The sequence below is a fragment of the Emys orbicularis genome, chromosome 11, assembly GCF_028017835.1.
Source record: "Emys orbicularis isolate rEmyOrb1 chromosome 11, rEmyOrb1.hap1, whole genome shotgun sequence".
Taxonomy (NCBI): domain Eukaryota; kingdom Metazoa; phylum Chordata; order Testudines; family Emydidae; genus Emys; species Emys orbicularis.
In genome coordinates, this window is record NC_088693.1 from 39,269,341 (window position 1) to 39,285,464 (window position 16,124).

Genomic DNA, 16,124 nt, shown 5'->3' on the forward strand with positions numbered 1-16,124 from the left:
AGAAAAGAGACTACACAAATATTAGTGAGGCCATGTAAAAAAAAGACAGTTACCTTTCCCGTAACTGGTGTTCTTCGAGATGTGTTGCTCATGTCTATTCCACAGCAGGTGTGCGTGCTCACCACGTGCACTGGTGCCGGAAGTTTTTCCCCTAGCAGTACCCATAGGGGAGCGCCCCAGCGACCCCTGGAGTGACACCTCCATAGCGCAGTATAAGGGGAGCCGCGCGCTCCCCCCACCCTCAGTTCCTTCTTGCCAGACAACTCCAACAGAGGGGAAGGAGGGCGGGATGTGGAATAGACATGAGCAACACATCTCGAAGAATGCCAGTTATGGAAAAGGTAACTGTCTTTTCTTCTTCGAGTGATTGCTCATGTGTATTCCACAGTAGGTGATTCCAAGCTATATCTGTTGGAGGTGGGTAGGAGTTCACAAATTCTTGGGACGGAGCACAGCCCTGCCGAATCCAGCATCCTCCCTGGTTTGGGAGACAATTGCATAATGCGAGGTGAAAGTGTGAACTGAAGACCACGTAGCAGCCCTACAAATGTCCTAGATAGGGACATGGACCAAAAAGGCAGCCGACGAGGCCTGTATCGAGTTGAGTGCACCTTCACAATTGGTGGCGGAGGGATTCCTGCCAAGCCATAACAGATATGGATGCACGAGGTGATCCAGTTGGAGAGCCACTGAGTGGAGATCGGCCGACCTTTCATGCGCTTGGCCGAGGCGATGAACAGTTGCGAGGACTTGCTGAATGACTTAGTCCGCTCCAGGTAGAAAGCCAGAGCCTGTCTCACATCCAGTGTGTGGAGGCGGCACTCCTCACTGGACGCATGGGACTTGGGTCAGAGGACCTGCAGAAAAATGTCCTGACCCATGTGATAGGAAGAGACCACCTTCGGGAGGAACGAAGGGTGTGGGCGGAGCTGGACCTCATCTTTATGAAACACCGTGTACAGGGGGCTCGGAGGTCAGGGCCCTGAGTTCCGAAACCTGTCTAGCCGACGTGATCGCAACCAGGAAGGCCACCTTCCATGAGAGGTGTGACCAGGAACACGTGGCTAGCGGCTCAAACGGGAGCCCTATGAGACGGGCAAACACCAGGTTTAGGTCCCACTGCGGGACAGAGGGCCTAACATATGGGAAGAGACGATCCAACCCCTTAAGGAATCCGCCAGTCATAGCATGGGAGAATACCGTGTGGCCCTGCACCGGTGGATGGAAGACCGATATGGCCGCCAGTTGCACCCTGACAAGGGCACCAGGCCCTGGGCTCTAAGGTGAAGGAGAAGTCCAGAATAAACTGGATCGGGGCAGCCACCAGGGAAACGCCCCGCTCGTCTGCCCATCTGGAGAACTGAGACCACTTTGCCAAGTAGGCTTGGCGCATGGAGGGTCGCCTGCTTTCTAGGAGGACGTGCTGAACCCCTTCTGAGCACGTCCTTTCCTCCCTACCTAACCATTGAACAGCCATGCCGTGAGGTGGAGCGCTGCTAGGTTGGGGTGGAGGAGGCTGCCCTGCTCCTGGGAGAGCAGGTCCGGGCGGGACGGCAACGGCCACGGCGGGGCAATTACTAGGCCCGTGAGGGTCCTGTACCAATGCTGCCTGGACCATGCCAGGGCAATCAGAAGTACCCGGGCCTTGTCTGACTTGATCTTTTCCAGGACCTTGCCTATCAGCGGGATCAGGGGAAAAGCATAGAGGAACTGGCTTGACCAGGACAGCAGAAAGGCATCGGAGATAGCCCCCATCCCAGGCCCCCCTGGAGCAGAACCGGGGACAGTGACAGTTCTGCCAAGTCATGAACAGGTCCACCTGGGGAGTTCCCCACTCTTGGAAAAGACTGTGCACACCTCTGGGTGGAGAGACCACTCGTGCAGAGAGGAGATGTCCCTGCGCAAGCAATCCGCCCGGGCGTTCCAGGCGCCCGGCAGATGGAAGGCCTGTAAGCAGATGTCGTGGGCTATACAAAAGTCCAACAGCCTGAGGGCTTCACAGCAGAGGGCAGAGGATTGGGCCCCGCCTTGTCTGTTGATATAGAACATCGAGGCCGTGTTGTCTGTGAGAACCCTGACCACCCGGCCCTTCAGGTGCAAGTGGAAGGCCATGCATGCCAGCTGTACTGCCCTGAGCTCCTTGACGTTTATGTGGAGGGTCAGATCCTGAGCCGACCACAGACCTTGGGTCTGAACGTTCCCCACATGGGCCCCCCCGTCCCAGATCCGACGCGTCGGACACTAGATCCAGCAACAGGGCCCTGCCCCTGAACGGGACTCCTTGAAGCAGGTTTCTCGGGGAGGACCACCACCATAGGGAGGTGATCACTGGCTCGGGTTTTGTCCTACCTGGCCTGGGAGAACTCCGAGGCCAACCAGAGCTGTGGGGCCTCATCCTGAGTCCGGCATTACGGACCACATATGTGCACACTGACATGTGACCCAAGAACTGGAGGCACACACTGGCTGTTGTCACCAGAAACCTTGTGACCGTGTCCATGAGACCCTTCAGGGTCTCGAACCTGTCCGGTGGGAGGGAGTCTTTGGCTGACAAGGCGAACAGGACCGCCCCGATAAACTCTATGCATTGTAACGGGACTAACGTGGACTTGGTGTCGCTTACCAACAGGCCCAAAGTGGTGCATGTGGACAGAAGGAGCGCCACGTGATCCCGCACCTGAAACCGGGAGCTGCCCTTGACCAACCAGTCGTCCAGATAGGGGAAGATCTGGACCCCCTGGCGCCTGAGGTAGACTGCCACCACCGACATATATTTTGTGAATACCCTGGGGGCAGTGGACAGGCCAAACGGGAGGACCATAAATTGGTAGTGTTCCTGCCCTACCGTGACACGGAGGAAGCGTCTGTGCTCCTCGAATATATGAATGTGGAAGTACGCGTCCTGTAGATCGAGGGCGGCGTACCAGTCCCTGGGATCCAGGGAGGGGATGATGGAGGCCAGGGAGACCATGCGGAACTTGAGCTTCACCATGTACTGGTTCAGGCCTCGCAGGTCCAAGATGGGCCTGAGTCCCCATTTGGCCTTCGGGATAAGGAAATAGCAGAAGTAGTACCCCTTGCCTTTGAACTCCCCCGGTACCACTTCCACCGCTCCTAGGCCCAGGAGCCGCCCCACCTCCTGCTCGAGCAGAGCCTCATGCGAGGGGTCCCCCAGGAGGGACGGGGGTGGGGAGTGGTTGGGTGGGGAGGAAGTAAACTGGAGGGTGTAGCCCCGGGAGATGGTGTTGAGGACCCATCAGTCCAAGGTGAGCCGCGACCACTCCGGGAGGGAAGCACACAACCGATTGGAGAAGGGAAGCTTTATTGAGGGTGGATACCTGATGAGACCTGGCAGGGCGCCCCGTCAAAACCGCCTTTCCCCCACTTGCTTGACCTTGGAGGACCCAGGCTGGGTGGCAGGCCGAGACTGCCTCTGTGGGCGCCTCTTATTATCCCGCGAATTCTTATAAGGGGTCTTGTATTTTGAATGGGTGGCCTGAGCAGGAGTCTGCTGCGGCTTGAACTTAGGTTTAGTCGGAGCCGGAACATAGAGACCCAGAGTCTGGAAAGTCGTGCGGGAGTCTTTCAGGCCATGCAGCTTTGTATCCGTTTATTCCGCAAACAGAGCTTTGCCATCAAACGGGAGGTCCTTCAGGGAGGTCTGCGCCTTGCTGGACAGCCCAGAAAATAGGAGCCATGACGCCCTTCTCATAGACACCGTGGAGGTCATGGACCACACGGCCATGTCCGCTGCATCCGAACTGCCTGCAGGGTTGCCCTGGCAGCAGCTGTGCCCTCCTCCACCAGCGCTTTGAACTCCTTCCTGTCACACTCCTGGAGGGAGTCCTCGAACTTGGGCAGGGAGCCCCACAGATTGAACTCATACCGGCCCAGAAGAGCCTGGTGGTTCACCACTCGTAACTGGAAGCTCGAGGACAAGTACATTTTTCTTTCAAAGAGTCCAGCCTCCTTGAATCTTTATTTTTCGGGGTAGGGGCTGGTTGGCCCTGGCGTTCCCTGTGGTTGACCGACTTAACCACCAGGGAGTTAGGAGCAGGCTGGGTGTATAAGTATTCATGCCCCATGGCGGGGACAAAGTACTTGCGTTCCGCTCTCTTAGAGATGGGGGCCAATGAGGCCGGGGTTTGCCACAGGGCATTTGAAATTTTCACCACCCCTTCGTGGAGAGGCAAGGCCATCTGGCCCGGTGCCAAGGAGGACAGTACATTAAACAGGGAGTCCGAGGGCTCCTCCATCTCCTCTGCTTGGAGATGGAGGCTTGATACCACCCTTTTTAAGAGTTCTAGCTGGGCCCTAAAGTCCTTCTGCGGGATGGAGGGAGGAGGGGCTGTAACTGCCTCATCTGGGGAAAGTGAGGAGGCCGGCGCAGTATTTTGTGTCCACTGGCACCGGAGAGTCCACCAGCTGGTCGGTCTCCAGGCACGGTGCCGAGGATGTACATCCCACCGACTCCTTCCTCGGAGGTCTGGAGAGGGAGGCCGATGGTCCTTCTGAGGCTCCGGCCACCGAGCGAGCCCCCACCGGGGGCTGCTTCGGTGGCCACGGTGCCCACTGGTACTGTTGGGCTGGCCACGTGGCCGGGTGCCACTGCACCTGCTGTGGCACCAGCGGAGTCGGCTTTTTGGCCTGGCGGGCCTGGCCCATCAATGGACGACTACGAAGGGAGGCCGGGCTGACATACGACCTGCCGCTGTCCCTGGACTGGGAGGAGCGTCGGCAACGATGCCGACCACGGGACCGCGATCCCAATGTGGAGGACCGTTACTGTCGGTAACAGCTGCTCCGCGATCGGCGCCGGTGGATGAACCCGCGACGGTGAGACGACGGTGATCGACGCCCGCGGCCGCGGTGCAGTGGCGGGGTCCTGGAGCAGGACGCTGAACGGGACCGATGTCAACGTTCGTGCCATGACCGGCTGCAATAGCCCTTCCGAGACGAGGACCTTTGGCGTCATCTGCCTTGGTCCCGTCGGTCTTCGCTCCTCGAGGCGGAGCAGCGCTGAGAGTCTCGGTCAGACAGAACCCAACCAGACAGCCTGGTGGGCGTCGAGGGCGATCCATGTGGACTTTGCCCTGAATGGAGGCTGGGCGGCGAACCGCGTTGGGAACTAACTAACTAACTACAGGTACCATACACTGAACGAACAAGCAGTTTTGGGGATGAGCTACAGCAGAGCAGTTCCAAAGCACCTTCACTGGCGGCAAGAAGGAACTGAGGGTGGGGGGAGCGCGCAGCGCCCCTTATACCGCACCATGGAGGCACCACTCCAGGGGTCGTCGGTGCGCTCCCCTACAGGTACTGCTAGGGGAACAACTTCCGGCACCGGTGTACATGGCGAGCACGCACACCTACTGTGGAATACACATGAGCAATCACTCGAAGAAGAACTTTCCTTTTTGCATACTTAGACAAGTTTCTTGATAACAAACATAGTGTAATCTCTTACAGTGAAATTCTGTGCTGGGTCTCTTAAAGGCGCAACCCAAGGGAAGCATGGTAGTGGTTAAGGAAACTCCTAATCCTGGCCTCCACAGGGAACTGGAGAAGCCCCTGGTATAATTAAGACAGCCCCGGAGGTCTGTCTAAGTTGCAGTAGCTTCCCTGGACTGTCCTATGGACTACAGTGCTACCTGGACTCACTTGCAGTACTGTGTGCTGCAGTCCATCCCAACACGCCCCTTATACGAGGGTGTCCCCAGAAAGCAGCCTTACGACTGTCTTCCACATTGTCTGCACCATGGGGAATTTTCCCCCAGACAGAATTGGGGCTTTTAGAGCCCCTTTACATTATTGCTCCAGTCATTTTAGACAACGAGGCCAGAGCTGAGGTGAGGATGTCACCCTTAGTGTTCAAATACAGTCTTCATTTTAATATAAGTAAGGTATTAAAAATACTTGGAATGTTCTAAAATCAGTGTCATTTCACTTACGTATCTGTATCCAGGGAGAAGTAGTCATAGAGTTTAACTATCCTGGGATGATCCAGTTCTTTGTGTATTCTATACTCTCTGCAGGCATGTCTAAAAGAAGATGTTTAAGACGTTTGTTAACTTTCCATGATCACCAGAACACAGTTCAATTTACCACAAGAATCCTAAGTCATTAATATTTACTTGTGGTAGTTTTCCTTCTTCTCATCTCTCCAGCTTTTGTTAAGTTGGTGTATTTTCACAGCAGCGTATCTTTGTTCATAAAGATCAAAAGCCTAGAAAACCAGATATGGGACAATTACAACCAAAGATGACAAAAAACAACACTCAAAAAGATCCAAATTCAGCATATAATCCACAGATCTACAGACAAATTAAGCAAAATGAAACTATACAGATGTGTTATAGAAAAACACTTCATAATCGTGAAGACCCAGTTAATTTGAAGTATACAAACTTTATTATACAAGCAATACTACATGTAGTTTGTAGAACCATGGTGTTGCATTAGATAGCTTATCATAACATTGACAATTTTGTTCCACTTTCCTCAGATATTTTCTTATCAAGCAAGACTTCTGCCAATTTTATATTCAGAAAAATAAATGTATCCAGAGAAGCTATGACTAACCAAGAGGTTACATCTATGTTTGGGTTCATAAAGGCCCATTTCAGTGGCAAGCGCTCCCTTCTATGGCTGGGGTTAATTATCCCAGGTCCAGAAGGACTAAAACATTTTTAAAATTTGTACCACAAGTCCCTAATTTTCCAATTTGCTGTAATGCATTTTCCTTAGTGTACATATCAGCAAGTCTACAGTCACAATACTGGCTTCTTCCCTATTACCAATGGAGCCTTCGTCTATTGATTATATAAGTATGATCAGTGATGCTCAGCTCAGTGGTGCTCTCTGTGCACCCCGGACTTTCTCCCTGCCTTGCCCTTCCTTGCCAGGAGATGATCAAAAAAAGAAGCAACAAGCTACAAGCCAAACAAGCTACAATCCAAAAACTAGCCAACAAGCAACTCACAAGCCACGTAAGCCAAAAACAAGCCCAATTTCTGTATTTTTTTCATGGGTTTGGCATGTCTAATTAGAACCCTCTTAGTCCGGGAGATCAAAAGTAAGAATTATATAAACAAACGTATGTGGCTATGAAATATTACATTAGCAGACCAAAATACAGATTACCTTATATACTTCACTGAAGCCACCTCGACCAAGTAAATGAAGTAACAAATATCGTTCATTTAATGTGGGATGATCTTTGAACCTTAAAAAGAAAGTAGGAAGACTTCAAGTAACTGTTTGAGATAAATTTCAAGCTCTACTCTAGGTCCCTTCATATTATTTTAACCTAATTTATCTGAGTATTTTTTAATAAGAAAAAAAACTATGTTCAGTAATATTCTACTAAAATATAATTTTATGGTAGCACAGTGTAATATAGCTATGCAGTTTTTAAAATAGTAAATTAATGTTTTCATTCTATAATATCAAATCAACAACTGCTACCAAACACTGCCATTCAGCCACTTAGTTTTGTTCGTCTTTTTTTTTTGCATTTTTGAGAGATTATGAAAAAAGTCTTAAGTTTTACCGTTAAGCTTTTAACTATTTATATTTTTACAATACGTGAGTTGAGTCCAATGAGAAACAAAATTTCAGCTGTTCTTTTGGGTATGTACTGTTTGGGAAACAAGTGTTCTAGCTACTTTTGATTTTCAAATTTTATTGGATCAGTAACAAGACAAATTATATTTTCTATTTGCATTTTACATCTAGTTCCAGTTTCTTGTTTGTTTTCAAAAGAAAAACAAACCCAAAATATTTCTTAACATTCCTTTTTCCCTTTCCCTCATCCCTCAGTTTAGCCTTTGTCCCATATACTACAGCAGGGGTCGGCAAACTTTCAGAAGTGGTGTGCTGAGTCTTCATTTATTCACTCTAGTTTAAGGTTTCGCGTGCCAGTAATACATTTTAACGTTTTTAGAAGGTCTCTTTCTATAAGTCTATAATATATAACTAAACTATTGTTGTATTTAAAGTAAATAAGTGTTTAAGAAGCTTCATTTAAAATTAAATTAAAATGTAGAGCCCCCCAGACCAGTGGCGAGGACCCAGGCAGTGCAAGTGCCACTGAAAATCAGCTCGCGTGCTGCCTTTGGCACGCATGCCATAGGTTGCCTACCGCTGATCTAAATGGACGGTCCATGTAGATTTCGCCCTTTCTGGCTCCCATCTCTGCCTGCAATATTGATCCACACAAACACCCCAGATACTTTTCAAGTTCAGAAGACGGTAGCATGTGCATTTAAGAGGAAAAGCAGTGACTGTACCAGCAACGGGGGAGAGGGGGAGACGACACTGCTACCACATAAAGGAGCATTAGGAGGTTCTTTCAAATGAACCTGTGCACCAAATACTCTTATTGACACAGTGCCCAGGGGAGTTTCAGCTTCTCCCTTTCGGTGATGCCAATGGCTCAGAGAAGCAGCTCAGCTGCAACTCCTGACATGAAACTGACACAGCAGGGACTGGAGCTCTCAGAAGCGGCCCTTAAGACCCGGGTCCCTGCTGCCCAAAAAACTCATATGGCTGCTTCTAAGGACCACTGCGCTCCCCACTGCCTTCCCCTTTGAGATGCAGATCCCCTGCGATGCAAGACCTACCCAGATCACTCCGCAGTTTGAGCATTTTAAACCTGAACTCTCCTGGGGGCTGAAAGCTGCCCAGACAGGGGGCCACTATCGCCCGAACTGAAGTGCCACTGTGTTAGGATACACAGACACAGCAAGAGCCTCCCTGTCTCCATCTGGCTCTTTCCAGAGGCTGCAAAACCCCTCCAACCCCACCGCTGCCCGGCTCCCTCCTGGGCTGATGCAGTGCCAGAGAAGGGGAGAGGAGAGTGGGAGCATGAGGCGGCAGCGGGGCCATGCAAAGAGGGGGGCCAGTTGCGACTCGCGGCGCCTTGCACCAGTCCAGGCTCCCCCTTTAAAGTCCAGGGGCCAGGAGAGAGTCGCATAAGCCGCTCATGCAGCATCTGGGAGCCCTAACACAGCTGCTTCCCAGAGCCCAGTCCCCCCAGTGCTTCCTGAGCCCCGTGGGCAGCGGCTTCGGAACTCACATCCAAGATCACCGAGGTGCCTTTCCGCTGCCCCACGGGGAAGAATCCTTGGCCGGCAGCTGCCTGCCCTTCCTGGAGGAACTCCCTGTCGGAGAGCAGCAGACTGAGTGGGGCTGGCAGCCGGTACCCCAGACCGGCAGCGGGCTGAGCCGCTCAGCCCACCGCCGCTCTGGGGTCCCGGCTGCCGGCCCCACTCAGCCCACTGCCGGCCTGGGGTCCCGGCCACTGGCCCCGCTCAGCCTGCTGCCAGCCTGGGGTTTCTTTCACCCAGGCCGGCAGCGGGGACCTCAGCTGGCAGCAGTATGCCATTAAAAATTGGCTCCCGTGCCACCTTTGGCATGCGTGCCGTAGGTTGCCGACCCCTGTACTACAGGAAGACAAGACACCAGGAAGGTGGTTTAATTAGGCTGCAACTTTAAGTAACCCACCGGGGACCTATTTGGCTATAACTTGTCCAGCAAAGTCACCCTTTCTTGATAATCTGTTCTACCCATACCAACAGCCTCCTACCCCATAAACATGCTAGGACCCTACCACCCTTCCCTCATACAAGGATAAAGGGAGTGGAGAAGAGGGGGTTATGTCCTTACTATGCCAGACATTAGGAGCGCCAACCTCATTCTCCACTTTCTTTACGAGATGCCTTCTCCTAATCCACTTCCAATTCCAGTGCATCAGGGAAGTGGACCACTTTGGAACAATTACCTGCACTGCACACCTATCAAGTTGCAATAAAATTAATTTTACAACCTACCCCACCTTTCAGGTCCCCGGGCTGCTGAGAGGAAGTTGAAAAATGTACTTTGCCCAAGCCAAACTTCACTGAGGGAAAATTTCCTTCCTTCCCAGCCCCAAAACTAGTGATACTCACAGTAAGGCCCCAAAATCCATTCTTACTCTAATCCCAGGAGGAGGGAGGGGAAGCTTTCCTTCTCAGCACAGAATGGCATCCCAGGGCAGGGTTTATAATTCCTCCCTTTGGATACAAAGGAGACAGAGGCTTATGCTGCACTCTTCTGTCCAAACAATGAGCCACAGAGCTCCTCCACAAGCCCATAAGGAGGCTAAGTATCCATAAGGAGGAGAGGGCTCATGTACAAGTTCTTAAAGGGGCCAAGGGTTTTCTTTCTCCTGCTGGCCCAGACAAAGCGTGTCCCTGCTGCCCAGAGGCTGACAGGGGAATGGGAATGAATTGATTATCTTTTTGCCAAAATGTGGAATTTCCTAAATTTATATCTGTAGCACTGTATATTATTGTAATATGTTTCTTCAACAATGAATTGTGGCAATTCTTTAATTTTTTTTATAGCATCCTGTTCTTAACAGTCATATGTGCAAATCATCAGCCTTTTTGAATCTGTTCATTTCCCACTAACATTTTCAGGTTGTTGGGCTTAGCTATCTTCTACCATAGACCTCTTCCCACCCACTCAAAACTAACAAGGGTAAAGTAGTCCTAGTATTTCTGCTAGGAGAAAGTCCATTTGTCCATGTTCATACTGTAACAAACTCCCTGAATCCATCAGGCTTTTTAAGATGAGACAGGGGATGTGTATTTCTCCTTCATAAAATGTGCAATTTTGTTTTTAACTGTTGATCAGATGAGTACAGAGGTTATGACAGAGATCCATGATAAGAATAATCCTAATAGGTATGATTCTTGTATTTGTTGTAGCTGGAGCTATGTATTTCTCATATGCAGTACTACGACCTTTAACCAAATCTTCTTATAATTGTGCGCCCACCATGTGTGTATTAAGAATCCTCTCACCACATTGTTTCCAGCATAGTGGTGAGACACTGCAATGTACTTTTCTCTCTCTGATCTGGGACTGCTTCCTTATAGTTTTCTGCAGAATTTATGTAAGGCCTTGCATGTTAGGGTTTGCCAATAGCTGGGTTTTTATGTTTATATACAAGTGTGGGTTGGAAGTATTTTGGCATAGCCACAGTAACATGTAGTTACTAGAAGTAACAAGTACATGACTATCTACTGTGGCCATCTATAAAACATCAAAAGTTTCATTTCTCATTATCAAAATTTATTTGTCTGTTTTCGTGAACAGATATATATATATATATATCACCAACCCAATTCAGGGTATCAGATATAACAGTGGGGTTGATTGCATGGCTCTAGGGACACAGTGTCCTCCAGGAGCACCAGAAGCAGAGGATCCAATCTATTTTTTAAGTGATGGTACACACCTACTTCCATCCGCCCAACACACACACACAAGATAGGAAGTTTTTCATTTTCCAACACAGAATTTATAATCATCTACTGCAGAAAATCAGCACTGAAGTACATGGACTCCTAGAGAGCCTGTGTAACAGGTACTGTTCTCAATTTCAGAACAGGAAGCATAGTTGGGGCTTTCCTACTCAGGTACTAGGGTTGCCAACCCTCCAGGATTGGACTCTCCAGGAATTAAAGCTTAATCTTTAATGAAAGATTATGTCATGTGATGAAACCTCCAGGAATTCATCCAATCAGAATTGGCGACCACACCAGGTACTATTGCATAGGATAGCCCAAACCTGCCATTCTCCAAGAAACAGTAATTTCCTTCTTGTTGATCCTGTTTTTTTTATTTTAAGTATGCTTTCTTCTTAAGTTACCCAAATGTTCAGTTCAGCTGAGTTATATACATTGGACAGCTACCTAATGTCTAGAATTTTTGTCTTTATAAAGGACAACATTGTGACATTGGTTTTTATGCAAAACATCTATGTCAGTTACTTCTTGAATCCAAAACAGTGGCAAAATATGGCCCTAACGCTACAGCCTCACAGCAATCACAATTTCCCCAGCATATGGCAACCATTAAAAATATTGTAGATTAAAAATTCATCCAATTGTGGGCTTTAACACTTTTGGAAGTGCTGAAATCATATATGTATAGTTTCATTATATCCAAGAGTAAACATAAAATTGAACTTTCTGTATCCTCTACCATTATAGAGTTGTTCACTTTACTCAGTTATGTAATATATAGAGTCACAGTTAATTCTAGATGCAAGTTTTATCTTACAATAGATTACCACACAAATTCAAATGTTGCAATAGATATCAGTAACATATACATGACTTAGTCATTTGCTTTTCTGCGCTTTCTGGAGCTTTGATAAATATGTGAACAATACTGCAATAGAGCTGAATCTAGTGTTACACCAACATAAATTTTCCGCAAGTGCATCAAGATTTCACCAAGTTTATAGGCATTACTTTCAGATGAGTGGGTTGCTTTAGACTCCCCCATAACTATTCTTTATGTCAGAACTGTGATGTAGCAAGTTTTAGATGTTCTGCATTTTCAGCTCTATATGCTCAATCCCTCATATGCCCTGTAAATTATATTATAACCATTATTTTTAGGTAAAATTAGTCCATTTAAGACAAGATAAATATAAAAATAGGGAGAACACCTAATAAAAAGTTATAATATATCCTGTTCAATTTTGGTGAATGTAGTTTTTTAACTATATTAGGTTTTTAAGAATAAACATGCAAAATTAAAATCTAGTGGCTTACTGTGAATTATCTTCATTGTTTATTCTTTTGAGTTCTCGTATGTGAAGATTTCTAACTCTTTCCAAACGTTCGAGTTCTGCTTGTATTTCGGCTTCTTCCTGCAGATGAAATGAATGAACTATAAAAGCTCAATTTACTCACTGTTTGAAAAGGATATTTTTACCCATGCATCAATACTGGTAGTGATGGAGGAACGTTACATTACAAAACCCTGCTGAACCAGAAAATAGAACTGCTTTTCTTTTAAGGCCTGAAAAATTCAGAGATAAGGCATAAGCCTATTTCAAGGAATCCTCCTCTCCATGAAACCTATAAGTAATGGGATGTTCGGTTTTGTTCTGCACTGTGGGGATACTATTCAAACTGAGTGGCAGCTGGTTTTGTACCTCAGCCAGGGAGAGAGATTATCTGGGTCTGAAATTGATGTACACTGTGAAAAAAAATTGAGATGTGCAGTTTTAGAAAAGATGCTTTAAAATATTTTAAAGCTCAAGTGTGAAACAAAGCAAGACTATGAAAGAATATTCATAATAATCTAAATATTATTTAGTTAAGCATTTGATCTGTAACACTGATCAAAGAATTTTTAGTTTCAGAGTTCTCCCATTTATGTTATCAAGATCACAAATGCAGAATGTATGTTGTCAAAGTTTTATGGTGGGATTTTCAAAAGCACCAAGGTGAGTCAGGAGCAAAACCTCTAATTTAGGCACCTTTGAAAATCTCATCTTTACTCTACATACTTGCCTATTCAAACATCCTTTAGTTACAATTCATTTATATCAGTGATACTCAGACGGAGGCTCGCAAGCCACAAGTGGCTCTTCAATGTGTCTCTTTAATGCAGCTCTTTGCAGCACATGATATTAAAACACCATGTGACTGGTTAATAACTTAGATTGGTTAATAATTAAATCAAGATGCTTTTACTATGTTATTAACCAATTAAGTTATCAATTTGCACTGAGTTATTAACTTATTTGCTTTGAGAATTTTTATATATATATATATAAACAATGAATTCACACTGTTGTGGTTCTCTTGAGTATCACTGATTTATATCCCATAGTACAAGTACACAATTTAATGGTCCTTAACTTGCAGAAAGATAGATATTTATAATTGATGTTCTAGCATCAGTAAACATGCTTCCTACAAGTAGAAAATGAGTTCAACAAGTTTGAAATTTAACTTAAATATAAAATCATTGCACCAGCATCATCATCTTATTACTATGACTACTGTGCTGACAATGGAATACACCCTTTATTAGCTTTCTTAGTGTTCCAATCCAGTAGTATTTTGCACACATCTCAGATTAAGGCATTTCTAAACTATTTCAGAATAAGCACTGTGAAAAGAAAGTTTAGAACTTTATTACTACTTTCAAAGAAAGGTAGATACAAAAAAAAAAATTCAGTGTTTTTACATTTTTGTCCTAAAGTGACAACAAAAATCACACTGGTATGCCCTCTACTCCACCTTTCACACATGTTGTAATGTCTAGCATGAGAGTTGGGTATGAACAAGGCTGTTATATTTAACATAGCCAAACTGGGAGTCAAGGATTTTGAGAATTTCTGAGCAGCAGTGAGAAGTGCTTTTAAAATGTGGATCCTCAAAAGAACAGAGAAATGATATCTGAAATCCTGTTTATGTTAATAGAGAATAAACATAATAAAACCTGAAAATCAATACTGGCAGATAATGAATTATTCATTTAAAAAATAGGTGAATCAGTCTACAATTTTTTTCTTTATAAACAAAAGAATTGTGAAATGTTAATAAAAGTTATTTAGCATAGTGTCTACATAATATTTTATCCATTGACATACTGTGTTCTTAAGAACGGCCATACTGGGTCAGACCAAAGGTCCATCTAGCCCAGTATCCTGTCTTCCAACAGTAGCTAATGCCAGGTGCCCCAGAGGGAATGAAAAGGTAATCATCAAGTGATCCATTCACTGTCGCTCATTCCCAGCTTCTATCAAACAGAGGCTGGGGACACCATCCCTGCCCATCCTGGCTAATAACCATTGATGGACCTATCCTCCATGAATTTTCTAGTTCTTTTTTTGAACCCTGTAACAGTCTTGGCCTTCACAACATCCTCTGGCAAAGAATTCCACGGGTTGATCGTGCATTGTGTGAAGAAATACTTCCTTTTGTTTGTTTTAAACCTGCTGCCTATTAATTTCATTTGGTGACCCCTATCATGATTTTATAGACCTCTATTATATCCCCCCCAGTCGTCTCTTTTCCAAGCTGAAAAGTCCCAGTCATCTCTTTTCCAAGCTGAAAAATCCCAGTCTTATTAATCTCTCCTCATACGGAAGCCGTTCCATACCCCTAATCATTTTTGTTGCCCCTTTCTGAACCTTTTCCAATTCCAATATATCTTTTTTGAGATGGGGCGACCACATCTGTATGCAGTATTCAAGATGTGGGCGTACCAGGGATTTATATTGAGGCAATATGATATTTTTTGTCTTATTATCTATGCCTTTCTTAATGACTCCCAACATTCTGTTCGCTTTTTTGGCTGCTGCGGCACATTGAGTGGCTGTTTTCAGAGAACTATCCACAATGACTCCAAGATCTCTTTCTTGAGTGGTAACAGCTAATTTAGACCCCATCATTTTATATGTATAGTTGGGATGTTTTCCAATGTGCATTACTTTGCATTTATCAACATTGCATTTCATCTGCCATTTTGTTGCCCAGTCACCCAGTTTTGAGAGATCCTTTTGTAGCTCTTCGCAGTCTGCCTGGGACTTAACTATCTTGAGTAGTTTTGTATTATTTGCAAATTTTGCCACCTCACTGTTTACCCCTTTTTCCAGATCATTTATGAATATGTTGAATAGGACTGGTCCCGGTACAGACCCCTGGGGGTCACCACTATTTACCTCTCTCCAGTCTGAAAACCCTTTGTTTCCTATCTTTTAACCAGTTACCAATCCATGAGAGGACCTTCCCTCTTATCCCATGACAGCTTACTTTGCTTAAGAGCCTTTGGTGAGAGACCTTGTCAAAAGCTTTCTGAAAATCTAAGTACACTATATCCACTGGATCCCTGTTGTCCACATGCTTGTTGACCCTCTAAAAGAATTCCAGCAGATTGGTGAGGCATGATTTCCCTTTATAAAAACCATGTTGACTCTTTCCCAACAAATTATGTTCATCTATGTGTCTGACAATTTTGTTCTTTATTATAGTTTCAACCAGTTTGCCTGGTATTGAAGTCAGGCTTACTGGCCTGTAATTGTCCGGATCACCTCTGGAGCCCTTTTAAAAATTGGCGTCACATTACCTATCCTCCAGTCATTTGGTACAGAAGCTGATTATGATAGGTTACAGACTAAAGTTAGTACACCTCTACCCCGATATAACGCTGTCCTCAGGAGCCAAAAAAATCTTACTGCGTTATAGGTGAAACCGCGTTATATCGAACTTGATTTGATCCGCCGGAGCACGCAACCCCCCCGGAGCGCTGCTTTACTGCGTTAT

At 46.3% G+C, this 16,124-nt stretch overlaps 1 protein-coding gene across 2 annotated transcripts in view; it reads right to left on the reverse strand.

Annotated features, from left to right (window-relative positions):
* TLK1 (tousled like kinase 1) overlaps positions 1-16,124 on the reverse strand; it is a 147,414-nt gene that overhangs the window by 18,243 nt on the left and 113,047 nt on the right. For both annotated transcript variants that reach the window (XM_065413227.1, XM_065413228.1), the window contains 4 exons: positions 12,615-12,712; positions 7,144-7,225; positions 6,135-6,226; positions 5,952-6,041 (listed from right to left, as the gene is read on the reverse strand). In XM_065413227.1, the coding sequence (XP_065269299.1) occupies positions 5,952-6,041; positions 6,135-6,226; positions 7,144-7,225; positions 12,615-12,712 (362 nt within the window). The remainder of the gene's footprint in view (positions 1-5,951; positions 6,042-6,134; positions 6,227-7,143; positions 7,226-12,614; positions 12,713-16,124) is intronic.